General features: G+C 58.9%; 2 protein-coding genes across 6 annotated transcripts; one reads left to right on the top strand and one right to left on the bottom strand.

The window, feature by feature from the left end:
- Positions 1–172: 172 nt before the first annotated feature.
- LSM7 (LSM7 homolog, U6 small nuclear RNA and mRNA degradation associated) lies at positions 173–5714 on the bottom strand. The gene is made up of 4 exons (XM_059697268.1): positions 5589–5714; positions 5412–5502; positions 2674–2745; positions 173–452 (listed from the first exon to the last, which is right to left on the bottom strand). The coding sequence occupies exons 1-4, from the start codon at positions 5592–5594 to the stop codon at positions 310–312; spliced, it is 312 nt and encodes a 103-aa protein (XP_059553251.1). The 5' UTR covers positions 5595–5714; the 3' UTR covers positions 173–309.
- On the top strand, positions 5692–24863 carry SPPL2B (signal peptide peptidase like 2B). Of its 5 annotated transcripts, none has more exons than XM_059697264.1 (15): positions 5692–5819; positions 10152–10271; positions 11034–11216; positions 11816–11905; positions 12580–12719; positions 13277–13416; positions 13610–13706; positions 14721–14837; positions 16577–16658; positions 17210–17284; positions 17365–17427; positions 17505–17604; positions 18040–18117; positions 21744–21904; positions 22987–24863. In XM_059697264.1, exons 1-15 carry the CDS (start codon positions 5757–5759, stop codon positions 23704–23706), a joined length of 2229 nt encoding a protein of 742 aa, XP_059553247.1. In that variant the 5' UTR covers positions 5692–5756; the 3' UTR covers positions 23707–24863. The 5 variants fall into 5 exon arrangements, with proteins under 5 accessions (XP_059553247.1, XP_059553248.1, XP_059553245.1 ...); XM_059697265.1 differs by having other exon boundaries at positions 13274–13416; positions 22990–24863; XM_059697262.1 differs by having other exon boundaries at positions 13274–13416.
- Positions 24864–25316: the final 453 nt, after the last annotated feature.

Below are 25316 nucleotides of genomic sequence, written 5' to 3'. Positions count from 1 at the left end.
GCCTCACAAGTCCCTGTCCCCCGCCTGGACGGTGCGTGCTCAGTCATCTTGGAATGCCCCAGTCCCCATCACTGACCACGGCTGGTGCTTGGCAACTCAGCTGAACTGATCCCTGTGACCAAGCTTTGCTAGAACATCAAGGCTGAAAGCAAGATTCTGGGGCTCCTGGAAATGAGAGATTTGCAATTTTATTAAGAAAACAAAAAATAACCTATACAAAAAGGAAAGTTCCATCTCTGCGGGCAGCATTTAAGGCAGGAGGGACAGCTCCAAGTCTGACGGCATCCGTGTCTGTGCCCTCCCCGCCTGCTAGGCCTCCTGCTGCTGGATGAAGGGGTTGGGAATGGCCTCCATGCCATCCTGTGGGCAGATGAGCACCACTGAGGTGCCCCTGCACACCACCAGGCCCAGCTGGCGGGTGTCCTCTGTAAGCTTGTATTGGTCATCGGGGTCTGCGGAGGAAGAGAGGCAGGAGTAAGGACTTGAGACCATGCCTGGGGCAGGACGGGGTCTGAAGATCTGCATCAAAGGGTCCTCGGATCGCTTCCCCCCTCCCTCCTTCCAGGACTCTGGAGGGGACATGCTGGCCAGGGGAGCAAGCCAAACGCCTCCCAAAGCCAGACATGCAGCCCTTCTCCCTGCAGTGGCCCATGGACGAGAAGAGTTCTGGAAACCACCATCTGAGGCCTGCCCTCATTCTGCAAATGAGTACACGGTGGCCCAGGGGACCGCAGGGATGCTGGGTAGCGAAGCTAATTAGGGGCACCGGCACCTGAGCCAGCGGAGACCCTGGGGCTATGTAATCAGACAGGCAGCTGGAACACAGATTTGTGAAAGCCGTGCGGGCCATGGTTCACCCGTGTCCAAGGTGTGTAACAGCAGAGTGAGAGGGACCCCATGGAAGTGACAGGAAGTTCCAGGGGAACTCTTCTGAGGTCACAGCGACTGAAAGTCCCCACCACTATTCCTGAAGGATGTGGGGGAGGGGAACCAGGCGGCCCAGTGAAATCAGAGACCCCACCTGAGAGGCAGCCGTCCACCCTCAGACCCGGCAGGGACAACAGCTGGTGAGTCTGGCCTTCCCATACGCTATGCATTCGGGCCTCCCTGAGGGGCCGTCCTGGACCGAGGAGGGGACACAGACCTGCTCAGCAAGTGAGGCAGCACGCTGGTAGGAGGCTCTGTAGGAGGCGCAGCAGCCACGCCTCCCAGGGCCAACCAGCCCTAAGCGCTTTGCATGCTTGAGCTGGCCTGGTCCCCCACTGGCCCCAGGTGGTGGGCCTGTCTTGTAGACAAGGTATTCATCCATCCAGGGTGGCAGGGCTGGGACTCTGGGTGGACCCAGGCAGGCAGAGAAAAAATGAGGGCACAGCAAGAGGCCTCCTGGAGTTTACCAGCTGAGCTGACCATGTTTCTGCTCGGTGGCCCAGTGACACTCTTGTGTGGCTTTGATAACTTTTCACCAGAGCAACTCGTGTCTCAGGCATTAATGGTCCCGTGAGGAGCAAGACCCTCCCTCCTTACCTCCCTCCTAGGTGCTGGCATCCCCTTAATGCCTGGATCAGGCTGAGCTGAAGAACTTGTTGGCTGTCCTGGCAGGTATGCTCAGTGGTCAGAGCACTGGTCCATGCACTGAAAGGTTGTGGGTTCAGTTCCCAGTCAAGGGCATGTACCTGGGTTGTAGGTTTGAATCCAGGCCCCAGTTGGGGAGCATGCCGGAGGCAACCAATCGATGTGTCTCTCACATCCACGTTTCTCTCTCTTCTCTTGTCCTCCCATCTACGCTCTAAAAATCAATGGAAGCATGTCCTTGGGTGAAAATTAACAAAAAATCAAAAAGAACTCGTTGGCTAATGGGTGAGGGATGACCTGACCGCTGTGTGCTGCTGCAGGTGGAGGGTCTTGAGATTTAGGGGTACAGGGACTGGGGGCATGGTATAAGGGGACCCTTGTCAGCCGCAGGAGACAGTGGGCTGACCAAGCCCTAGAGTAGGTTGGCATTTCTTTTTTCTTATTTGTTGATTTGAAAGAAACACATCAATTTGTTGTTCCACTCAGTTATGCATTCATTAGTTGGTTCTTGTATATGCCCTGAGTGGGGACTGAACCTGCAACCTTGGTGTATCGGGACGATGTTCTAACCAACTGAGCTACCCAGCCAGGGCCAGTTGGCATCTTTCTAACCAAGCCAGGCAGCAAGTGTCTCAGGATCAGTAATGGTGGATTAGCAAAATACCCCCAACATCCCTGAAGTCTCTGAGAGGATGGTGTCGTGAGCTTGTCTGTAATGCTGGGACAGTGACAGAGTAAAGATATATGGCAGCTGTCTGGTGTACAAGGACCACATTTACCATTCAGACAGCAGGTCTGGAGCAGTAAGGAAGGCCCTGCAGCCCTAGCCGGCTTGGCTCAGTGGATAGAGCGTCGGCCTGCGGACTGAAGGGTCACAGGTTTGATTCCGGCCAAGGGCACATGCCTGGGTTGCGGGCTCAATCCCCAGTGGGGGTGTGCAGGAGGCAGCTGATCAAGGATTCTCTCTCATCATTCATGTTTCTGTCTCTCTCTCCTTCTCCCTTCCTCTTTGAAACCAATAAAGAAATAAAAAAAAAAAAAAAAAAAAAAGGAAGACCCCGCAAGTCCTGGAGGCCTCCAAGTCCTGCTGGCTGCACTCACCTCTCATGTATTCAATGGTGCCATCAAGCACAAGGTTGAGGAGTGGGTCAAACCCTTTCAGGATTCCACTGGCTTGTAGGAATCACCAAGAAGAGAAGAGAAATGGAAAGGTTGTAAGATCAACAGTGGTTCAGTAGGCAGGTACCAAATGTCACTAAATTCCATACCTTAAAATGGTTAATTTTGTGATGTGAATTTTACCTCTCAGTGGTTAGAGTTTCGGCCTATGGACTAAGAGTTTCAAACTTGATTCCTGGTCAAGGGCACCTACCTAGATTGCAGGTTCAAACTCTGGCCCCGGATGGGGCTCAAGTGGGAGGCAACCAATTGATGTGTCTCTAACACATTGATATTTCTCTCTCTCTCCCTTACCCCCTCCCCCTGTCCCTTCCATTCTCTCTAAAAATCAATGGAAAAAATATCCTCACTCCTCAGGTGAGGATTAAAAAAAAACTGAACAACAACAAAACCCCAAGCATCCTAGGTTATGGTTCCTTGACCAAGTGACGTATCTTTGCACCTGAGAGGGGGGTGAGCCCCCAGTGCCCCGACAGGCCACCCACGCTTCCTGCCCATTGCTGCCTCTCCCAACTGTCCTCTCTGGCCTGCAGACCTTCACACTCATTTGTGCTTCTGCTTGTGATGCTCCAACTCCCACCCCTCTTTTCCAACTCCTCTCTTCGCCCGATGCAGGAAGATACCCAACTATGCCAGCACTCTGTGCCCATTTCCCCTGAAAGGCAGGGACTAGGCACTGTACTGCCTTCTCCTCACTAGACTCCAGGGGCAGATGCAAAGTTAAAAACCATGTTTACACATAAAGCTGCAAACCGTGACAGGTACTACCAGGAACTTATAACAAAGAGGCCTCGGGGAAGGTGTCCCAGAGCCAAAACCTTGCGTTGAGAGCAGGAAAATGACTCTGGCAGCTAACCTGGTAGCAGCACTCCGGGCAGAGAGAACGTGCACCTTGACAGCCAGTGGCGATGAGAGCCCCATTAGTTACTCAGGGGCACCAAGGTTTGTGTTCACCCCAGACAAGGGGGAGCCCCCAGAGGGCTGAGCAGCAAACAAGAATTGATGTTTTAACAGGTCCCTCTGGCCCACATGTGGAGACTGACTGTTGGACTCTGGCCTCAAAGGGGCAATTCTGCCCCCCAGGGGACACTGGGCGATGTCAGAGACATTTTGGTTGTCAAAACTAAGGGATGCTGCCAACATGCCGGCCCGCATGGCTCCGTGGTTGAGTGTCGACTTATGAGCCAGGAGGTAAAGGCTCAATTCCCTGATGGGGCACATACCCGGGTTGCAGGCTTGATCCCCAGTGGGGGGTGTGTGGGAGGCAGCCAATCAATGATTCTCTCTAATCACTGATGTTTCTATCTCTCTCTCCCTCTCCCTTTTCCTCTGAAATCATTAAAAATACTAGAGGCCCACAGGCCAGGCTGAGGGACCCCACTGGTGCACGAATCTGTGCACCAGGCCTCTAGTATGCATATAAGATCTTTGGTTAATCTCTTCTTGTCCTCTCCTCTTCCCCCTCCCCCCTGAGATTCATCAGTCTGTTCCATGTTTCCATGTCTGTGCATTGAGCATCTGCCCCCTGGTGGTCAGTGCGCGTCATAGCTACAGGGTCAAACGGTTGCTTAGGCTGTTATATATACCAGGTATAGACTAGAGGCCCAGTGCATGGATTCTTGCACCAGTGGGGTCCCTCAGCCTGGCCTGTGCCCTCTTGCAATTGGGGACCCCTCTGGGGATGTTGAACTGCAGGTTCCAGCCCAATCCTGGCAGGGGCTGAAATTGGCAGTCCAACATCCCTGAGGGATGTAGCAGTATGCGAAGCAGGTGGCCGGGGAGGAGCCCAAGCTGGGGCCAGGCACTGCACTGCTCCGGCTCATCCAGGCCTTGCTACATCTGCCGCTGCTGCAGCTGTGCTCACCAGCCCAGCGATGAGCCAGGCTTCTGGCTGAGCAGCGCTCCTGCTGTGGGAATGCACTGACCACCAGGGGTCAGCTCCTGCGTTGAGAGTCTGCCCCCTGGTGGTCAGTGTGCATCATAGCTACCAGTAGACTGGTCCAGGTCAACGGAATGGTTGACTGGCAGTATAAGCTTTTATATACATACTAGTAGCTCGCCTCCTCCTGCCCCGCCCTCCTGTAGCTCCCCCGCCCCACATAGCTTGCTGCCCCACCCTCCTGCTAATTCATGATCAGTCCTTACCCAGTTAGTCATTATGCTTCACAGCTTAATGACCATTCGCATATTACATCTTTATTATATAGGATTATATAGGCTATAGATAGATAGATATTTAAAGCAAACAAAAAGCCTAAGGGATGCTCCTAGCATCCAGTGGGTGGAGGCCAGGAATGGCGCTCAACAACCCACGTGTCCAGGACGGGCTCCACAACCGAGAACATTTGGGCCCAAAGTTAACAGTGCGGCTCTTTAGGAACTCGGCGAAGGGGCACCAGTGAGCAGCGGCGGCGGCAGACCCACACAGGAGGCCAGTCTGGCATCCCGGCCCCAGGCGGACCACTGGGGTCCCCTTTCCCGGCCTCAGCCTCCCCGCTGCAAAGGGGCACGGCAGCACCGGCCCCGGCGCCTCTAGGAAGCTTGCACGGGTTATCCGCGCAAAGCGCCTAAGCGGTGCCGGGTATCAGCTGTCACTCTTGCCCCCCATTACTTCTCTTACTTCTCGTAAATCATTAGGGGGTGCAGAGCGGGTGCCTCACCTTCGCGGCCTCCCTGAAACTTCACCCGGATCGTCTTGTCGATGTACTTGGACAGGTCCAAGATGCTCTCCTTCTTCTTCTTCTCTTTGTCCTGCGGGGGAAGCAGAGCGCGTGAGGCGGGCAGCGCGGCCAGCCCCTCGGCCCCCGCCGGCCCGCGCGGGCCACCGCCGCGCTCACCGCCATCTCGCCGCGCCGCGCCGCTCAGCCGAGGCCCCGCCTCCGCGCCCTTTGACCCCGCTCCGCACGCCAGCGCGCCCCATGCAGTGCGCTTGCGCGGCGCGGCGCGGCGCGCCGGGGGCGTTGCTGGGAAACATCTGGCGACGCCTGTGGCTGGGACCCGCCAACATGGCGGCGGCGGCGGCGGCGCTGGCGCGGCTCGGGGCGGCCTGCCTCCTCCTCGCGGCCCAGGTGAGGGCTGCGCCCGTTCCGCTGGTCCCGCCGGATGCGGCGACCCAGCCTCTCGGTACCCTGCTGCGCGCAGGTCCCGCCCGTCCCGGCCTGGGGGCAGCCTCGGGGACACGCGTCCCCGCGCGGGCGGCTCGTGGGCCCGGAGCCCCGCCGTGACCTTGCGGGCCTGTCCCCGGCCCGGCTCCCTTCTCCTCCTCGAAAGCCCTTTGCATCGTCGCTCAGTTCCACGTGGGTGTGAAGTTTGGGGGACCCTCCTCCGCCCTCCGGCCCTGCTGGTCCATCTCGGGGTCTCCGATCGCCGCCAGGGACGCTCCTGTCTGCCTCCGTGGCCTCGGCCAGGGGGCTGCCCCTCTCCGACCCTCACTTTCCCCTTTTACGTGCGGTGCCAGCGCCCACCCCCGTGGTTGCGGTAAGCTGTCCAGCGCGACACCCAGGCCGTGCCAGGGGAGCGGCCAGGAACCCGGAGGGGGTCGAATTTCCGTCTCACTTTTACAACGTGACCTTGGGCCAGGGAGTTGCTCCCCCACCGAAGGAGCAAAGCGTGAGCGCGGACCGGCGAGACGGCGCGTGGGGTGATGAGCCGCCGCGTGTTCCTTTGTCACTTGCCGTGGAGGGTCTCAGGCGCCAGTAAGGGACTGACCACGAAGTGGCCGATGTACATCGTCAGGGGCGCGTCTTTTATTTCCAAATCCTCCCTCTCCTCTGGGTTCAGCAGCTCGGGGACCGGTTTCCCTAACAGCCCCGCAAACGCGGTCATGAGCCTTGACGTGCTTACTCGACCCCGCCGCCCCTCTCTCCTAGCTCAGGGCGGGTGGCCGGTGGCCGCTCGTGTCCCGCACAGGCCGGGTCCGTTCTCAACACAGCAGTAACGATCTCTTTCAAAGGGTGTCAGGTCTTGTCACATCCCGGTCAGGGACTTCCGGGGGAGGCCTCTGTGATCTGGCTGCCCAGGAAGCGTCTCTCCCTTCCAGCTCTAGTTATTGAAGCCACTCTGCTCTTTTGTTCTTTTTGTTTGTTTTTGTATTTTTTTTTTTGTTTCCTTGGACCACCCTGGTCATCCTTCCAGTCTCAGCTTCACTGTACCTTTCCCAGACCCTTTAGACTACCCCCTCCCATCTGTTGGCCAGCCCTTGTACTTCTCCCTGTTTAATTGCCAGTTTGAGGTCTGAGCAGTTTGAGGGCAGGGTTTGGGCTCTCCAGATATTCTGAATGAGGGCAAAGCGAGAGGGCTGTGAAGAGTCACGGGGACACCGTGACGGGAGCGTGACTCCGTGGGCCTGGGAAGGCTTTTCGGAAGCAGTGGCCTGCGCGGCGTTCGCCAGGTCTTGAGGGCTGAGGGAGGATGGTACGGGTGGTGGGAGTAGCAGGAGCCAGGTGGAGGCGTGAGAGCTGATGACTTATTTGGGGACAGTGAGGGCTCAGCGGTGGTTGATGTGTCGGGTCGTCTGATGCTTGCATCCTGAGAAACATGTCAGCCTTCGGGGGCACTTGAAGACGGGCTGGGGTTTCCCCCTAAGCTGGAGGGCAGGGCCAGGGCCAGCAGTGGGAGCAGCTCTCGGCAGAGGGTGAAGGGCAGGCCTTGCGTGTGACCTCCCTAGGCGGGGGTCCAGGGGGACAGGCTGGGCGTGTCAGAGCCGGTGGTAGAAGGTCATGGTGTTGGGGCCTTTGGACCTATCCAGGCAGGCTGAGGAGTTTGAACTTTGTCCTGCGTGTGGAGAGTCAGGAGGGTGTTGGAGAGAGTGAGGAGCACAGTGGGGACTGCTCTTCCCAGAACAGAACCCCGTGGGAAATACGCCCTGAGATGACGCAGCTCCCTCCTTGGCTGGGTGTGGTTCCTTATGGTTCCTCCAGTTCCTAGCTCTCCTCCCCACTGGGCAGGAGTGGTGCTTGCTGACAGCCCTACACTCGCTACCATTTTGTGATCCAGTGAGGGATTTGACTTTCCCTAATAGACCCAGTTGCTGTGAGATCTGTATATAAAGGCCAGATGGAGGCTCTTACTCATCAGGTCTTAACTAATGTTAGTGCCCTCCTGCCTGGCCTGCACCTGTCCTCCCTACCTCTCCTCCACCTGCCTCCTTGCCCCTCCTGCACCTGTGCCCCCTCTGCCTGTCCCCATCCCCTCCTCACACTGTTCTATACCCAGACCTCTCTTTCCAAGCATCTGGGTCCTCATTTCTCTGCCCTCAGAACTCACTACATCTGAGAAAGGAAGACTGCCCCAGCCTGGACCCATTAGTCTCTCAAGCCCCTGATGTGGATGCTTTCACAGTAATCCGTAAGCAGAGTGTCTCTGGGAGTTCCTGGACCTGCTCTGAATGCAATGTGTCAGAAGATGGCTTGCCCTTGGCAGCCTTGACTGTTTCTGGTTCTCTAAGCCGGGACAGGCTGTGCTGGAACATGGGCACGTGTATCACTGGGCCCTTTTGAAGAACTTCTTCCCGTTCCTTTAACTCAAGAGGATGAGGGAACTCATCAAAGTGAAACCGTGATCTTTGTGGCATTTGATACAAGCACAGGCTTAGTTGTACAGGTTGTGGGGAGGAAAGTCCATGAAGTGTGCTTGTGGGGGGAGGGAATACACACACACACACACACACACACATTTCAGAGAGGAAAGGAGAGGGAGAGAGAGAGAAACATCTATGATGAGAGAGAATCGTTGATCGGCTACCTCCTGCACACCCCCCACTGGGGATCAAGCCCACAATCCAGGCAGGTGCCCTGACCAGGAATTGAACCATGACCTCCTGGTTCATAGTTTAGCGCTCAATCACTGAGCCACACCAGCCAGGCTTAAATGACTTTAAAAAAAGATCCAGTTTCTGTTCACTTTCCATTTTACATAAATGACAGTTTTCATCATCAGCCTGGCTCCCATGGATCAAGGTTCAGCAAACTTTCCAGAAAGGGCCAGATAGGGCATCTTGTCAGCTTTGCAAGCAATTGCCCAACTCAGCAGTGGCAGCCAAGAGCAGCCAGAGGCCCTGCATGCTGGCATAGGGTGGCTGTGTTCCAATAAAACGTTGTTTGCAAACACAGAAGGTGGGCTGTTTGTCTCTGTGACAGACTCTGGGGAAACCAGGGGTGCATTCTCTGGCCCTGCCTGGAGGTTGAGCGACTCTATTGCTCCCCACGTGTCCCAGGGTGAGGAGGTGCCAGGGGGCTCTGCTCATTGGAGGGGGCATATACCAGGCACAGTAGTTAGGGCCAGGATGAAGGGCACCCTTGGGGGGCAGTCTGGTGGGGAGAACCTGGAAGAGGGGCCTCCTAAGTCTGCCTTTGGTGAAGGGAACGAGGTGACATGTGAGGTGTGTGGGGTTTCCCCGGGAACAGAGGCAGGGATGGCAGGATGCTGCCTTAGTGAAGTGCTCTGAGACCTTGGGTGGGCCTCAGGCAGTCCACCTCCTTGCCCTCCCCTCCCAGAAAGCTGGGTGGCCCCGAACACACAGCTTCTTTGGAGCTTGGCACCATGTAAGCATTGCTTTGGCCGTCAGCGCCTCACTCAGGTGACACATGGAAGGGCCAGAGCTGATGGGCTGACTGGAACAGTGGCAGTTGGGGACTGTGGAAAGTGGGACTTGCACCCAGCGCCTGGTGTCCGCCTTCAGACTTCAAGGTTGGGGCACCCTGGGCTGTCCACCATGCTGCCACCACTGCCAGGTGACCAGGGCCAGGGTGGGAAGCTCTCGGAGTGGCCTGGCTGTGCTTTCGCAGAGGGCCCAGCTGCCTGCGGCCTGGTGCTCCGCCTGGTGTTGGAGCACAGTCTATCAGGGTCCTTGGCCAAATCAGAGCCCCCTCCGCCTCCCTCACCTTGGCAAAGCCGCATCCTCGGTGTGGGTTCACTGTGCCAGGTGATGACCGTCCCCATCCTGTGTCCTTTCTTGGGAGCAGCTGCCACCTGCTTGTCTCTGTGGCAGACTCCGGGGAGCCCAGGGGTGCAGTCCCCGGCTCTGTCTGGAGGTGCCTATAGCCCAAGGGGAGCGAGAGCTGCAGAAGGGCAGGCCTAGGAGCCCAAAGAGTGCAGAGCTTGGCCCTTTCAGCTCCACAGAGCCCAGGGGCCAGGAAGGGCCGGGGCCTGTGGGTGTGGTGCGTGCCCCTGGCTGGGTGCTGACAGGCTTGAGGTCACACCCAGGTCTCCCTAGGGAGACTTGTCCTCGCGGCCCTCCCTCGTTTTCTCCATCGTGAGATACTTCTGTGTGTGTCCTCTCTGTCCTGTCTGAGGGAGGAAACCATCCCAGCCTTCACAGGTGTCCTCCTTTAACTTGGACCCCATGTCATGGATGGTCGGCCCCCGCCCTGAGCTCTTTGCCCCCTGCCCCGTTGCTCCAGGTGGCCTGTGAGTATGGCATGGTACACGTGGTCTCCGAGACGGGGGGCCCGAAAGGCAAGGATTACTGCATCCTCTACAACCCCCAGTGGGCCCACCTGCCACACGACCTCAGCAAGGCGGTGAGTATTGGACTGGTGGCCCTCCTGGCACGGTGGCTCTGAGCACCCCTTTCAGCTTGGGATCTTGGCTGTCTTGCTGCCATCCCTCCCCCGCTCTGCCCAGTGTCCAGAGGGGTCCTTGGAGAGACTCTCCTTTTCAGAGAGCCAGCTGGGGGAAAGGGCTCCGAAGGACCTCAGCTGGGAGCTATGGGGTGGGGACATGGCCTCTGGTGGAGACACCAGCCATGCTTTCGTGTGTTGGGTGGGGGCTGGCTGCCAGCGGGTTCCTGAGAGGAGTGACAGCAGAGGGCGGGGCAAGGGCTCTGCTCTTCTTGTAGGAGACCCCTCTCCCTGGTCTGGCCTCCTTCCTCCACTCGGAGGACCGGGAGGGTGCTCTTGTGGGTGAGTTCTCACCACAGAGGCTGACGTCCTGTCCCTTGTATTCCATTCATAATGGGTGCTAAGGTGGATCTGGAGACGCAGGGAGGATTTCTGAGGGGTTTGCTCTGAGCACACACCCCTGTCCCTCCTGTCTGCCGTGCGTTTGGTATGTGTGTCTGCAGGCCCTGCCCACCCTTCACTTCTCATCCTTTCTTGGTGCAAGGGCCTGAAGTCCAGTGGGACCCAAGGGGAGGGGGCATCAGGATGGCGCTCACTGTGGTGATCTGGATACTGAAGGCTCAGCACAGCTGGGCAGGTTTCTCCGATGCCTTGGTTCCCGTGAGGACTGGGGCCCGCCCTGACTCTTCTAGAACAGCTCCTGTGAGCGCTGCCTTCCCTCAGTCTCTCTTGCAGCTGAGGGACTGGACGACTTCCATGCTCTGCTCTGCATCCGACCTCCCTGCCAAAGGCTTCAGCAACCAGATTCCACTGGTGACTCGGGGGAACTGCACCTTCTACGACAAAGTGAGGCTGGCCCAGGGCAGCGGGGCGCACGGGCTGCTCGTCGTCAGCAAGGAGACCCTGGTACAGCTGCTTGGGCGCCCTTCTGGGCAATAGGACCTACCCAGGGCAAGGGTTGGAGGTGCCCTAAGGGAAGCCGGGAGGAGCCCCTGGGCCCCAACCAAAGTGGGCATGGGTGCTGGCCGGGAACGGGCGGCCACAGCCAGGAGAGAGAAGTTTGGTTTGCTGACCAGCTGTGGACTCAGGCCTTTGGACCCTCATCTTGGAAGGGGCTTATCCCAGAGCAGTCCTGTGGGTTGGGGGATACAGGGCCTCAAGGCAGAGCTCTGGGGGTGCCTTCTAAGGAGTGGGTGGCATGGGTCCACCTGCCGGCCTCTCCTCCAGGCCCCCAGCCAGATGGATTGGCTCCTGACCCCAAGGTTTGAGTGAAGGGCTAGGTTTTCCTCCCCTCGTGGGTGGTGCTGAGCCTGTAGGCCTCCCTCCCGGTGTGTCCCCCTCCTGTGCTGGCCCCTGAGGACCCAGCTCACACGAGGGAATCTTCCCCTTCCTTAGAGAGAGGGCTAGCTGGCTCTGTGGGCCATGCCGTCAGGAGGGGTCGGCTGTCTGCGCCATCCTGGGTGGGCCTTGGTCAGCCAGCAGACCTGCCTCCTCTGGACGCCCAGGTCCCCCCAGGAGGCAACAAGACGCAGTATGAGGAGATCGGCATTCCGGTGGCCCTGCTCAGCTACAAAGACATGCTGGACATTTTCAAGGTAGGGGTCCCTCCCCCTGAAGTGTGTTGGGCCCGGGGCCAGAGTAGGTGGTGGGCAGGGCCTGTGGCAAGGCCATCCTGTCTGGGGCTGGCCAGGGGCGGGTCTTGCCCACTATGAGTCAGCCACATCGTGAGGGTAGGCCTCCAGTGCCACCTAATGCCAGGAATGGAGACCATGGCCCTGAAGTGCCCGGTGCAGCTGGTTAGAGTAATCCAGGCTCCAGGCTTGGCCAGCCTGGCGCTCCCCATACATGGACAATGAGCATCGCTCTCTCTCTCTGCTGTTTGCACACTCCTGGCCCAGGCCTGTCTGACCTGAGGCCCATGTTCATCTTTGATTTGGGGAGCTGGGTCTGGAGCAGGGTGAGCATCATTATATAAGTAAACAAGAATCTCCAGTCTTTGTGAAACTTCCAGAAGTTCACAGTAAGCGCAGGCCTCACGCCTCTCCCCGTGGGTCCCCCATGGGCCGCCCGATGTTACACAGGTGATGTGCACCTCATGCAAGCACACGCACATCTCGGCGCGGGGCTGTGTTCTCGCACGCAGGGCAGCTTGCCTGTCTTCTTGCACAGCCTGTTACGTCAGAGCTGATTGCTTTGGGGTCAGGATTGGTGGATGAAGGCATTGGGCAGGGGGCCTTGGCCTTGAATTCTGATGTGTTCTCCGAGGCAGAATTTTGGCCGATCGGTGAGGGCAGCATTGTATGCCCCGCACGAGCCCATGCTGGACTACAACATGGTCATCATCTTCATCATGGCCGTCGGCACTGTTGCCCTTGGGGGCTACTGGGCTGGGAGCCGGGATGTGAAGAAGTAAGTATCCTTCCTTTACGTGTGTGCGCATTGTGTGTACATGTGTGCACATGTGGAACTGATGGGTGCCCCTAACGCTGGGAAGTGAAAGGAACAGGACTGCTCAGAAGAGAGGTGTCCACACTCCAGAGAACCTTCTGGAATATAGTTGCTGTGAATACCTGGGAGACCCAGCCAAAGGCCTGCTGGGTCCCGCTCCCCGAGATTGTGCTCTGGCACTGGGATGCGAGCCCAGGCCCTCCCCCGCTTCCCCCCGCCGCCCGGGGTGCACTCAGGAGACGGAGCCTGTGGGTAGTCCCAGTGGTGTTCAAGGGCGTCTCATAGTGGGTGCCCGGGAGCCTTGTCTGCGAGGACCCTGAGCTCCTGGACAAGGGTGTGAGGTCCAAGGGCAGGTCTGGCTCTCCTGTTGGAGGGGCACTGGGGACACATAGAGGGTCTGGAGAGGGCGGACAGGCCAACAGATGAGCTGTCCCTGCCAGTCCTTCCCAGTCTCTGGCCCTTAGTCCTAGCGCTGTGCAAGCTGGCCAGGCGTCCTCATGCCCGTGTTTCTCAAGAAGGTATATGAAGCACAAGCGGGACGATGAGCCCGAGAAGCAGGAGGACGAGGCTGTGGACGTGACGCCCGTCATGACCTGCGTCTTTGTGGTCATGTGCTGCTCCATGCTGGTGCTCCTCTACTACTTCTACGACCATCTTGGTGGGTCCCCGCGGCCGTGGCTCCTCTGGAGAAGTCCAGTGGACGGCAGGGTGACAGGAGGGCTTCCGGGTGGGTTTGTCCCCTCCCTTTACTGGGTGAAGGTCACCCTGCCCAAGTGCAAGAGTGCACGGGGCCCTTGGGGGTGGCTGGGACCCGCAGCCCGCCTGTTCCCTCACTGCGCCCTGCTCTGCAGTCTACGTGATCATTGGGATTTTCTGCCTGGCCTCCTCCACGGGCCTCTACAGCTGCCTGTCGCCGTTGGTCCAGAGGCTGCCATTTGGCAAATGCAGGTGAGCTCCCTCAGGTGGCCTTTGCCCAGCCCCCCCCAGCCCCTGGCCCCCAGCTTTGTTCCTGAGGTCCTCCACCACAGCCTCTCCTTGGCTCAACTACTGTTTCCCGTCCTCTGGCCCCTGAGGCTCCAAGCTCTGCTTCCATGATTCAAGGACCCCCACTCTCCCGTGGTCCTTGGCCAGTCTGGCACAGCGCAGGCTGATGGCAGGTGCTCACTCAGTGCTTGCTGGGTGTTCATGGACCTTGGGAGGAGGACAGAATGGGGAGGAGAATGGGCTTTCTCAGTCCTCCCGCCTCCTCTCTTGAGTGGCTTCCCTCTCCCCACCTTCCATTCCAGGGCAGATAGGCCCAGTGGGGACGCAGGGGCCGAGTGGGATGATGTGGGTGCATGTGGGTACTGGGTAGGGATGCCCGGCAGGGCAGGGCAAGGCTGGGCCACCTGGCTGGATGCACTGGTGGTTCAGGCCTGGAGGCTCCCTGCTACCAGAGGCCCAATCTGGCTCTTATAGGGAAGATGGGCAGCTACTCAAGGATGTAGACAAGGGGGACGAGACCTTTTAAGGGTGAGAGGTGGGGACAGGCCGGGAGACACGGCACTGAGCTGAGGGCTCCCACGGGCTCTCCTGCGCTCCTGTGGGCTCTTGTGGGCAGGCTGGCTTGGAAACTGGCCCAGGTTTGCTCACCCCAAGTGCCTGTCCCCACCTGACTCTTCCTCTGCTCTTGGGAACCTCAGGGGGACTGTGGGCGGGTTTAACAGAGAACGGGAAGTGGAGGAGGGCAGGCCGGGTGGGCAGGGTGGTGAGTGGCCCCTTTGAGAGCAGAGCCTGGAGGACAGCAGGAGGCCTGGGCAGCGGGCTTGTTGGAGTTGGACTTGAGGGGGCTGAGGGCTGTGGGTAGGAGTTGAGATGACCCGCCTGGGTGCTGGGTGGGAACAAGGGTGGAAGAGTCAGAGGTCTACGGGGGTGAGGGGCATGCTGCCCATGACAACTGCCCCCTTCTCCCCTACCCGTCAGGGTCTGCAACAGCAGCCTGCCCTACTTCCACAAGTGCCCTCAGGTCCGCGTGCTGCTCCTGGCATTGTTCTGCGTGGGTGTCAGTGTGGTGTGGGCAATCTTCCGGAATGAGGACCAGTGAGTACGGCCCCCTAGGTCCTAGGGCCTAGGAGGCCACCAGCCATTGGGGGGCCCCTCCCTCTTGAGGGCTGTCCTCAGATGCTCTGAGTGCTGGACTGCAGTCTTCCTGTACCTCCCGGGGCCGTTTGGGGGCACCTGGAGCCAGTTCACCTCCGTGGTTATCACAAGCCCTCCTTTCAGTCCCCTGGAAGCAGTGGCCGAATGGCGTCCAGGTGTTGACTGGGCTCCGCTGACGGCTGCCCAGCCGTGGCTGCCCTGCTTGCCTCCTGCGTCTGGTTTCATTTGATTGTCTGGGTGCCACCTGCACAGTGATTGGATCTGGATATGAGATGCTGCAAACCCTCTTGGCCTGGGCACCCCAAGCTGTGTTGTCCAGGACGGCCTCCATGGAGCCCTGGGCGGCGGGAGGGGACGCTGTCCCTGGCGCCACTTGTCCCCGCTGCTCCCGAGGTGGTGCCCAAGGGGTGTGCTCAGCCAGCACCCTCACGGATGGTTCAGGGGGGCTGGCTTGCTTCTCCGAGCACCTGCTACCCTAAGCTCGGCCTCCCCTGCAGGGCAGTGCGCCTGTCCTGTGGCCTGGAGCCCGGGCTGCGCTAGGAGGACAGAGCAGGCCTGTTCCCGCCCAACCCCCTCCTGCTATCGCTGACACCATCTGGCGCTCTCAATGAGCCTTTCCCAAGGCAGTTAAATGTTCTTGGCGGCACCTCCTTTTGGAGCCATAACAGATTTAAGTGGCAGAAGGAAAATGGGAAAATATTTTGAGTCCTTTGTACACAAAGAGAACCCGGATTCTCACAGTTAAATCTAAGCCAAGACGCTTCTCTGTTGTATAAAATTAGAACGGGCCATGGTTCCTGTACCTCTGGGTGCAGGCAGCCAACAGGTGCCCACCCACCACCTTCGAACTTTCCTTGTTCTTCAACCTGCCCTGGCGGGGAGACGTTCGATCCCTTGTCTGAAGCATCTGATGAGTGAGGTGGGCAGGCAGAGCCCTGGCCAAGGTGCAGGGCGAGACAGGAAGAGGAGGACAGCCCAGGAAGGGCTGGCGAGGTTGGGGCTGTACCACCCCCAGGCCTTGGCCGGTGGGGCTGCACAGGGTGAATGCCCCCTGTCCCCGCTGGCCCCTCTGTCACGCTAGTTCTGTCTTGGAGCCTCCAGGTGAGGCCCTCACAGCACAGGTTTGATCTGCAGGTCGGGAGTGTGGCTGTGGGGTGGCAGCGCCCGATGGTGTTGGGTTAATGCAGATGTTTGAGATGGTCTTGCCTCTGCTGCTTGTTCCTGTGGGACCGTTCCGGGGGGTTCCAGATGCTCACCCTCAGAGCCTGCCCGTGGGTCTGAGCCCTGATTTCCCACGGGGCTGAAAGAGGATGTCACCTGTCCGGGCGCGTTTCTCACTCCTGTGATCTGGGTATGAGAGCCACCACCGTAGAGACAGAGGCCCGGCCATGTCTGTCTGTCTCTGGCCTCTTGGTGTCAGGTGGAGGGTTCATTTACCCCCTGCCCTGTCATCCATCACTGCCCCGCCTGTTCCAACGAAGTGGGGTCTGTCCCCCGGGTTTTGGAACCTGCACTGCTGCCTCAGACAGTGGCTGAGCCTGGAAACATGGCGCGGTCAGGCCCAGTGCGGGGTGCTTCAGACGCTTGGTGTGGGTAAGGTGTCTGAGGAGGGAGGGGCCGGACAGCTGGTGGCTGTTGATAGAACCTGTCCCAGCAGATGCTGCTGCTCTGCCCTGCAGGTGGGCCTGGGTCCTCCAGGATGCGCTGGGAATCGCCTTCTGTCTCTACATGCTCAAAACCATCCGCCTCCCCACTTTCAAGGTGAGGGCCCGGAGGTGGGGCCCCTGGGGAGCCGAGTCCTGAGGGCCTTTCCTGTGTCAGCCCCATGCCTGGAACGGCCAGACCTGCCCGCCACCCAGCTCTGTGCTGGCCTCCTCTGAGCCGGGGGCCCGAGATTATTGTCTGTAAGACCTGGTGGAAAAACTTAGAAATGCGTGGGGATGGAGGATGAAGGGCATCACCTCTCTAGACCCAGAGCTGACCCATCATGGAGCGTATGTCTCCCACCGGCTCACCTCGGCCACCTGTCCCCCGACTGGGAAACCCAGAGTGCCTTACGCCCTGCCCAGCCCTCCACTCCGTCGCTCTGGACACTCCCTCGTCTCCTGTGGCCCAAGGCCTGGGGCAGGTGTTGTTCAGACGCTCGAAAAGGCTTCATCCCAGTGGGAATAGCCTGAGCCTTGTGAGGGGAATCGAGGGTGTGGGGATGTCTCTGTGTCTGTGCCGGGGGGTCCGTGTGCCGGGGGGTCCGTGTGCCTGGGGGTCCGTGTGCCGGGGGGTCCTGGGCTGGCCCTCAGGACGCCTCTCCCCAGGCCTGCACACTGCTGCTGATGGTGCTGTTCATCTATGACATCTTCTTCGTGTTCATCACGCCCTTCCTGACCAAGGTGGGAGCCCCTGCCCCTGCCCTGCCCCTCCCACACTCTCCGCACCCCTGCCCCACGCTGATGCGGCTCTCCTGTGCTAGAGTGGGAACAGTATCATGGTGGAAGTAGCGACCGGGCCTGCAGACTCGGCTACACGTGAGAAGGTACGTTCGGACCCTGGTGGCTGGAGGGGAGCTGTCGTCTTGGGCTCATCTGCAGGTGCTGCCTCCTCTTCCCACAGCTGCCCATGGTCCTGAAGGTGCCCAGGCTGAACGCCTCGCCACTGGCCCTGTGCGACCGGCCCTTCTCCCTCCTGGGTTTTGGGGACATCCTGGTCCCAGGTACAGGGGCTGGGCACATGGGTGGGTCACCCCTCAGCCCTGAGGGCACCCAGGTGTCCTGGTCGTGTTGGGTTGGGGGCTGGTAGGTGGTGCATGGTCAAGGTAGCCCCACGTTGGCCCCGGGGGACAGCTCTGTTCTGTGGGTCATGGCTACACAGACGTGCCTGCCTGGGGCTGGCTACCCAGGACAGAGTATGGCCTTGGCAGCCCACTGTGCCCCAAGTCCACCAGGCAGGACCTCCCTGCCCCTCCGTGCTGTGGGATGTGCACTGGCCCAGGGTTTTGGGTTACAGCTCCATTCTGAGCTGCCAGTGTGGCCACCTGTGAAACAGCAATAATGGCTGTTAGATGAGACCATGCACAGTGCCCGGCCCTCCCACGGGGCACTGGCTCCCCGGCTCGGTGAGGACTGGCCATGCTCTCTTCCTCCCCCAGGGCTGCTCGTGGCGTACTGCCACAGGTTCGACATCCAGGTGCAGTCGTCCAGGGTCTACTTCGTGGCCTGCACCATCGGTAAGCACCGCTCAGGAGGGCCAGGCCGTGGGCCTCGGACCGCCATCTTCCTCAGCGGCTCACGGAGCTGGTGGGAGGGGGCGGCGCAGCCTCTGCTCACGGCACAGTCCCTTTCCTCACTTTTCTGTGATTGTTGCAGTTGTTTTTCTTTTCTCTTTTCTCCTTTTTGTCTTCCTCTTTTTCTTCCTTGTCTTCCGGTGGTCCGTCCCTCCGTCCCTCCTTCCCTCTTTCCCTCTTTCCCTCCCTCCCTCCCTTCTCTTTGTTTCCCTTTCTTTTTTTCTCTCTCTCTCTCCCTCCCTCCCTTCCTTCCTTTCTTTTTCTTTCTTTCGTTTCTTTTATTACCAAAGCCAATGACACAAAGGTGATATTTTCTCATTTTCTGTTGAGCCCTGATTGCTTTAAAAAATTTCCCAGCTAGCCCTGGCCGGTGTGCTCAGCAGTTAGAGTATCAGCCTGTGGACTGGAGGGTCTCGGGTTCGATTCCAGTCGGTACATACCTGGTTTGCAGGTTCGATCCCCAACCCTGACTAGGCTGGGGTGTGTGCAGGAAGCAACCAATCGATGTGTCTCTCACATCGATCCCTCTCCTCTCTCTCTCTCTCCCCTTCTCCCCTCCTTTCCACTCTCAAAATCAATGGGAAAATATTCTCTGGTAAGGATTTAAAAAAAACCCTTTTTGTCCCCACCCTGTCAGCTCTCAAGGAAGAGAAGTGCGTCATGCACGTGCTCTGTCCACACCTGCCTGCTTCTGCAGGAGAGCCAGCTGGTGGGATGTGTTCCCTTGTCCCCTGCCCCCTGCCCCTTGTCATGGGCAGAGAGCAGAGTGCATAGGCCTGGCAGCTTCTACACCAGTGGAGAGACCTTGGAGGTGTCACTATAGCACCAAGAGGGCACAGGCTGGCCTTCAGGCCCATTTTGGGGTTGTTACAGTGTGATCCTGCAAGGATCACAACCCTGGTGCCTGCGGTTGCTCATTGTATCTGAACATTTCTCCACGTTATAGTCCTCGAAACAGTTCTGTAAAGACACAGTGGCAGGGGCTTCCCTGTCTGAACCGTGTGCCAGAAGGGCCCCGTAGTTCCCACCATTGGAGCCCTCAGATCTTACATAGCTGCCAGACAAATGCATCCTCCCACCGTCCGCCTGTGAAGTCACTGTTAGGACCCATGGGCACCGCCCTGGTTGCACAGGACCCCTCCCTAGGCGAGCACACCACTGGGAAATGCGGGCTGAGGGTCGGGACAGGCCCAGGTGGGTGCTGGGCACGGGCTCTGGGCTCTGGAGGAAGCTTCCAGTTAAAGGCTGATTTTCTTGTAACTTGGCCCTTTGAAATAACTCCAAGATCACTGTTGTACGATTAGTCCAGGAGACGCCACACCCCCGCTCGCCCAGTGCCCAGCGGTTGATTCATTACAGTTGCCTCACTTCATTCTCTCTGCATGTGTGTGCATACCTGGCCAGATAGCTACACTCACGCACGTGTATTGCAGGTTTATTCTGAGCTGTGAGAGCGAATTGCACGTCACCCCCTTCACCCTCCTGCTTCACCAAGAGGCTCCTGGGAACAGATGGTTCTTTTCCGGGGTCACAATTATGTTATCAAAGATTTGATCTCCTAATTCTGCGCGTACATTATTGTAATTCAGAATTATATTTCTAACTAAAAGCTTATAAAAATGAGGTATTTGGGCACACTCACAACTTCAGCTGCTTCTGTGGTTCCAGACCCTTCCCACAGCTGCCAGCTGCCGGTCAGAAAGCCGGTGACTTCTTCACCTCCAGCCGCCCTCTGTGCCCAGTGTCCCTTCCTCTGCCCAGTGTCCCCTACTCTGCCCAGTGTCCCCTCCTCTCCTAATGTCCCCTCCTCTGCCCTAATGTCCCCTCCTCTCCCTAATGTCCCCTCCTCTCCCTAATGTCCCCTCCTCTGCCCAGTGTCCCCTCCTCTCCCTAATGTCCCCTCCTCTCCCTAATGTCCCCTCCTCTCCCTAATGTCCCCTCCTCTCCTAATGTCCCCTCCTCTGCCCAGTGTCCCCTCCTCTCCCTAATGTCCCCTCCTCTCCCTAATGTCCCCTCCTCTCCTAATGTCCCCTCCTCTGCCCAGTGTCCCCTCCTCTGCCCAGTGTCCCCTCCTCTCCCTAATGTCCCCTCCTCTCCTAATGTCCCCTCCTCTCCCTAATGTCCCCTCCTCTGCCCAGTGTCCCCTCCTCTCCCCAGTGTCCCCTCCTCTCCCTAATGTCCCCTCCTCTCCTAATGTCCCCTCCTCTCCCTAATGTCCCCTCCTCTCCCTAATGTCCCCTCCTCGCCCTAATGTCCCCTCCTCTCCCTAATGTCCCCTCCTCTCCCTAATGTCCTCTCCTCTCCTAATGTCCCCTCCTCTCCCTAATGTCCCCTCCTCTCCCCAGTGTCCCCTCCTCTCCTAATGTCCCCTCCTCTCCCTAATGTCCCCTCCTCTCCCTAATGTCCCCTCCTCTGCCCAGTGTCCCCTCCTCTCCCTAATGTCCCCTCCTCTCCCTAATGTCCCCTCCTCACCCTAATGTCCCCTCCTCTCCTAATGTCCCCTCCTCTCCCTAATGTCCCCTCCTCTCCCCAGTGTCCCCTCCTCTCCTAATGTCCCCTCCTCTCCCTAATGTCCCCTCCTCTCCCTAATGTCCCCTCCTCTCCCTAATGTCCCCTCCTCTGCCCAGTGTCCCCTCCTCTCCCTAATGTCCCCTCCTCTCCCTAATGTCCCCTCCTCTCCCTAATGTCCTCTCCTCTCCCTAATGTCCCCTCCTCTCCCTAATGTCCCCTCCTCTCCCTAATGTCCTCTCCTCTCCCTAATGTCCCCTCCTCTCCTAATGTCCCCTCCTCTGCCCAGTGTCCCCTCCTCTGCCCAGTGTCCCCTCCTCTCCCTAATGTCCCCTCCTCTGCCCAGTGTCCCCTCCTCTGCCCAGTGTCCCCTCCTCTCCCTAATGTCCCCTCCTCTCCCCAGTGTCCCCTCCTCTCCCTAATGTCCCCTCCTCTCCCCAGTGTCCCCTCCTCTCCCTAATGTCCCCTCATCTCCCCAGTGTCCCCTCCTCTCCCTAATGTCCCCTCCTCTCCCCAGTGTCCCCTCCTCTCCTAATGTCCCCTCCTCTGCCCAGTGTCCCCTCCTCTCCCCAGTGTCCCCTCCTCTCCTAATGTCCCCTCCTCTCCCCAGTGTCCCCTCCTCTCCCTAATGTCCCCTCCTCTGCCCAGTGTCCCCTCCTCTCCTAATGTCCCCTCCTCTGCCCAGTGTCCCCTCCTCTGCCCAGTGTCCCCTCCTCTCCCCAGTGTCCCCTCCTCTCCTAATGTCCCCTCCTCTGCCCAGTGTCCCCTCCTCTCCTAATGTCCCCTTCTCTCCCCAGTGCCCTGTCCTCTCTCCAGCCTCTCCGCTCCTCCTGTCTTCTCATTGAAACCTGACTCATATCTTGCCTGTCCCCTGAGGACTAGGGGGGCCATATGTCCTGGAAGATGCCAGAGTTTCCATTAAATTCTGGAAGTACCCGAGTCTCATTGGCTTGTCCCTGTGTCATGTCTGGTACCCCGTGCTCCCAGCATTCCTTCGAGGGAGGGTGTGGCCTTGGGGACTGCTGGCCCAGGTAACACACTGCTTGTCTCTGTCCCTCCAGCCTATGGCATCGGCCTCCTGGTGACATTCATGGCCCTGGCCCTCATGCAGCGTGGCCAGCCGGCCCTCCTCTACCTGGTGCCCTGCACGCTGATCACCAGTGGCGCCCTGGCCCTGTGGCGCGGGGAGCTGGGCATGTTCTGGACGGGCAGTGGCTTTGCGGTGAATACCAGTTTGCTATGACTGTCTGCGAGAAATAATAACCCATAAGCCCTAACTAGAATTAAAGTTGAGTAAAGCCTCTAGTTTTACAACTAAACCCTGCAGCCCCCATCCTGTGTTGGTGTCTCCCCATTTCCAGAGATTTTGGTTTGGGTGTTGTGTCCATGTTGCTCTGGTGGCTCAGCCATCCCCGTGGAGGGGGCAATGTGGCTGCCATGCGAGGTGTGACCTGAGGAAGGTGCTGGTCCCACTTGCCTGGGTATGGCTTTCAACGGCTTTCACCATGGAGAAGGCCGTGTTAGGCTGGGGGTGCACTGGAGCCCCTCTGCCAGGGCAAGAGCTGTCACAGCTCAGGCTCTGGGCTCTGCAGGGACCTGACACCTCAGGCCCAGCCATGAGGGAGTAACAGCAGGGAGAGTGTGGGCCAGCCCAGCCTTCCTCACCTGTAGGTCAGCCCAGCACACAAAGGAGGGGTGTCCGTGGGGCTTCCCCGCGGGTGTGACACGCCCCACTCAGCAGTGCCGTTGAGTGTGGTATTACCTTGGAAAGGAGCAGGGCTCCAGGTCTGACATTCATTAACCCCACCTGTAGCCAGACCCTTTCCCAGGCCCTTGGGGAAGCCTCCCGGGTCAGTGCCCACAGTCCTCAACGGGTCTCAGTCCCGATGGGCATTGGCTTTGCCACAGAACTGGTGGGCTGGCGCCAGCAGGTCAGGCGCAGGGGCATGAGCCAGTGATGTCAGGGTCAGGTTTCTGCGCCAGGTCCCCTCCCTGTGGCCTGCATGCTGGCCGCTGGGATTGGGCCCAGAGTAGGGAGTGGGGATCTCCTGGTCCACGGGCCGTATCAGGGCTGTGACATCATTCGTCTGGCCCTGCCACGGCATTAGGGGTGTTAATTAAATACTTGACCAAATACAGCAGGCTAATTTTTAAGTGGATAATTTTGTATGGCCCCTGGCAGAACAAAGGTTCCCCACCCCCCGCCTAGAGCCTGACCCTCTGGGCACAGTGACTCCTGCCTCTCCTCCCCTGAGGCTCCACTGGCCTCGCCCACACCTTACCACGGGCTCTCTCCTCTTCCAGAAGGATCTACCTCAGCCTCCTTGGGTGCCAGCCTCAGCCGAAGGCCCACAGCCTCTGAAAGACTCCGAGGTTGTGTTTTCCCAGCAGCCTCCAGGAGAAGCACAGGTCAAGCCCACACTGCCCGAAGAGCAGCCTCCAGAACCGGCTGCTCCCAAGGATGTGGCCGGTGTGTCCACCCAGGAACCCGTGAGTCCTGCCAGCCACACCCCTGAACCTCCAGGCCTAGGAGGACAGCGCAGCCTGAGTCCCTTGTCGTCCCTCCAAGACTGGACCTGCCATTCCCCAACTTGGTGCTCTGGTCTGGCCAATGCTCACATCTCAAGCCCAGCCACGCCTGAACCCCCGGCCCTGCTCCCAGCTCATGTGGCTGCCGCAACCCCTGGGACCGCCGAGGTCCCCGTCCCGCGATCCCAGGCCCGTATCTTCCCAGATGGAGACTCGGTGGAACCTCAGAAGGGCAGGAAGCGTCACCTCTGCCCACTGATGGCTGCACATCTGCCACATTTGGTGCTTACACCATGCTGCTGCTTCCTTCAGGCTCCCGTGGAGATGCTCCGTCCTGGGCCGGAGGGGAGGGTCTGCCCCGAAGGCCATGGCGTTCCTCCCGCAGCGCAGCTGGTCCACATGCCGAAAGCCAGGCCTGGAGGTGTGGGCTCAGGCCCTCAGCCCAGCTGGCATGGGGTCTGGGTCCGCCTCTGGACAGGCTGGGGAGCCGGGTAAGAGCTGCCAGCAAAACATGGACAGGGGCTCTTGGTCTGAGCCTGGGCCTGGTTCCTTCGTCAGCCTGGGAGTGTCTGCAGCCTGTGCTCCGTCCAACCCCTCCGTGTCTTAATAAACAGCCACGACTTTCCGAAATGCCAGTGGTGTCACCTCTTGGACTGCCCTTCCTGAAGGCAGGACGGGCACCAGGCCGGGTGGCCAGGTCCTTGGGGTCCACGGGCCCGGTACCCCGGAGCCCTCAACGGCCGGCTCTGTCCTTTGTGTTGGCTCCGCTGCCTCAGCACAGGGGGACTGGGGCTTCCCTCTCCACATCACGGGCATCTGCACGTTCTTGACTGCATCCCAGCACACGACTCCCTGGCCTCCAGCTGCAGCACGAGCAGGGCGAGCATCTGCGAGGAGCTTCTGGAACGTGGGGGAATGTTCTGGAAGTGACATTTTGTTTTCTACCTCTGAACCTCACGGCATGCCGTGGTGGAGCTGGCCCAGTGGCCCCATTCCCGGCACCCTCCGTCCACCATCATGTTGCATGTGTCACCACCACTCGGAACGACAGGTGCCTTGGGGCTGCCGGCCACCAGGACTGTCTGCGGCCCTGGGGCCTTGCTCCTCCCTGTCCGTCCACGCAACCTCCAGACTCATGTTCAGAAGATTTTCCATCGGAGTGGCGCGAGGGCACAGACCTTCCAGCCACGGGGTCCCGGTCCTGCCCTTGTAGACCATGGGAACGGACCAAACCATGATCCACTCCAAAGATACCAGCGCCAGACAGACTCGCACACCGTCTTTGTTAGCCACACTTCTCAAGGGAGAAGTTTTATTCCTCAGAAAACAAGATGTCTTCCACCCGTTTCCCTGTTTCTCCGGGGAGGGAGAGCAGCTGGACCTCAGGCCCCACGGGAACTCCTTGGGGCCGGGACCTGGATGTAGCCATGAGGCGGCCGGGGCAAAGGACCCACGCGGACCCTGTCTGACCCCGGCCTGCGCCTTAATCTAAGCCATTTTGTACATGGGTGTCAAAGATGGGAATCTTTTTTGTTTTGGAAATTAGACAACTGTCATGGGATTTGAAGGTGATGTTAGTTCCTACAGTTTTCGTTTGCAGTTTTGGCCTTGCTTCTATTCATATCTTATAATTAAACAGCTTTTGATATATAGGACTCGACCTTGGCCTTTTCTGAGGTGCAGTGAGCTGGTGGAGCCTGGCACTCCACTGGGCGCATGGTGAGCTGGGGGTCGGGCTGCTCTGCTTGGACACCTGCTTGTAGGTATCGGGCAGATCGACAGCCGTGCTGGCTGGTGCTGAGCTGGGCTTTGGCTGCAGTGCCGCTAATTGTGGGTGTGGTGTCATCCTGGCATTCAGAGTTGAGGGAAGTCTGCTCCCCGTGTCTTGGATACTGTTAGCTTATTCATGGTTAGCTCAGAAATCTGAAGGAAATCGCCTATCGTGGGGGCTGCAGACCTGCCATAAAGGTCCGGTGGCAAATGTTTGGGACTTTTCAGCTTCTGTCACAACTAGTCACAACTGCTGTGGCTGGAAACATCACAGACAACATGTGAGCAAACGGGGTGACTGTGGCCAAAACTTTTGGTGGACACTGAAAAGCGAG

This window comes from Myotis daubentonii, chromosome 5, assembly GCF_963259705.1.
Source record: "Myotis daubentonii chromosome 5, mMyoDau2.1, whole genome shotgun sequence".
NCBI lineage: Eukaryota > Metazoa > Chordata > Mammalia > Chiroptera > Vespertilionidae > Myotis > Myotis daubentonii.
Note: the sequence above shows the minus strand (reverse complement) of the source record. Positions and strands in the feature narration are given on the sequence as shown.

What these genes read in the sequence shown, in the direction of transcription:
- LSM7 (XM_059697268.1), bottom strand. An exon ending in GTTTCAGGGAGGCCGCGAAG is followed by an intron (nt 2,746 to 5,411) that starts GTGAGGCACCCG and finishes GATTCCTACAAG; the next exon opens with CCAGTGGAATCCTGAAAGGG. An exon ending in CACCATTGAATACATGAGAG is followed by an intron (nt 453 to 2,673) that starts GTGAGTGCAGCC and finishes CTTCCTCCGCAG; the next exon opens with ACCCCGATGACCAATACAAG.
- SPPL2B (XM_059697262.1), top strand. Translation starts at nt 5,757, where the DNA reads ATGGCGGCGGCGGCGGCGGCGCTGGCGCGGCTCGGGGCGGCCTGCCTC. An exon ending in ACATGCTGGACATTTTCAAG is followed by an intron (nt 11,906 to 12,579) that starts GTAGGGGTCCCT and finishes TCTCCGAGGCAG; the next exon opens with AATTTTGGCCGATCGGTGAG. An exon ending in TGGGGACATCCTGGTCCCAG is followed by an intron (nt 17,605 to 18,039) that starts GTACAGGGGCTG and finishes TTCCTCCCCCAG; the next exon opens with GGCTGCTCGTGGCGTACTGC.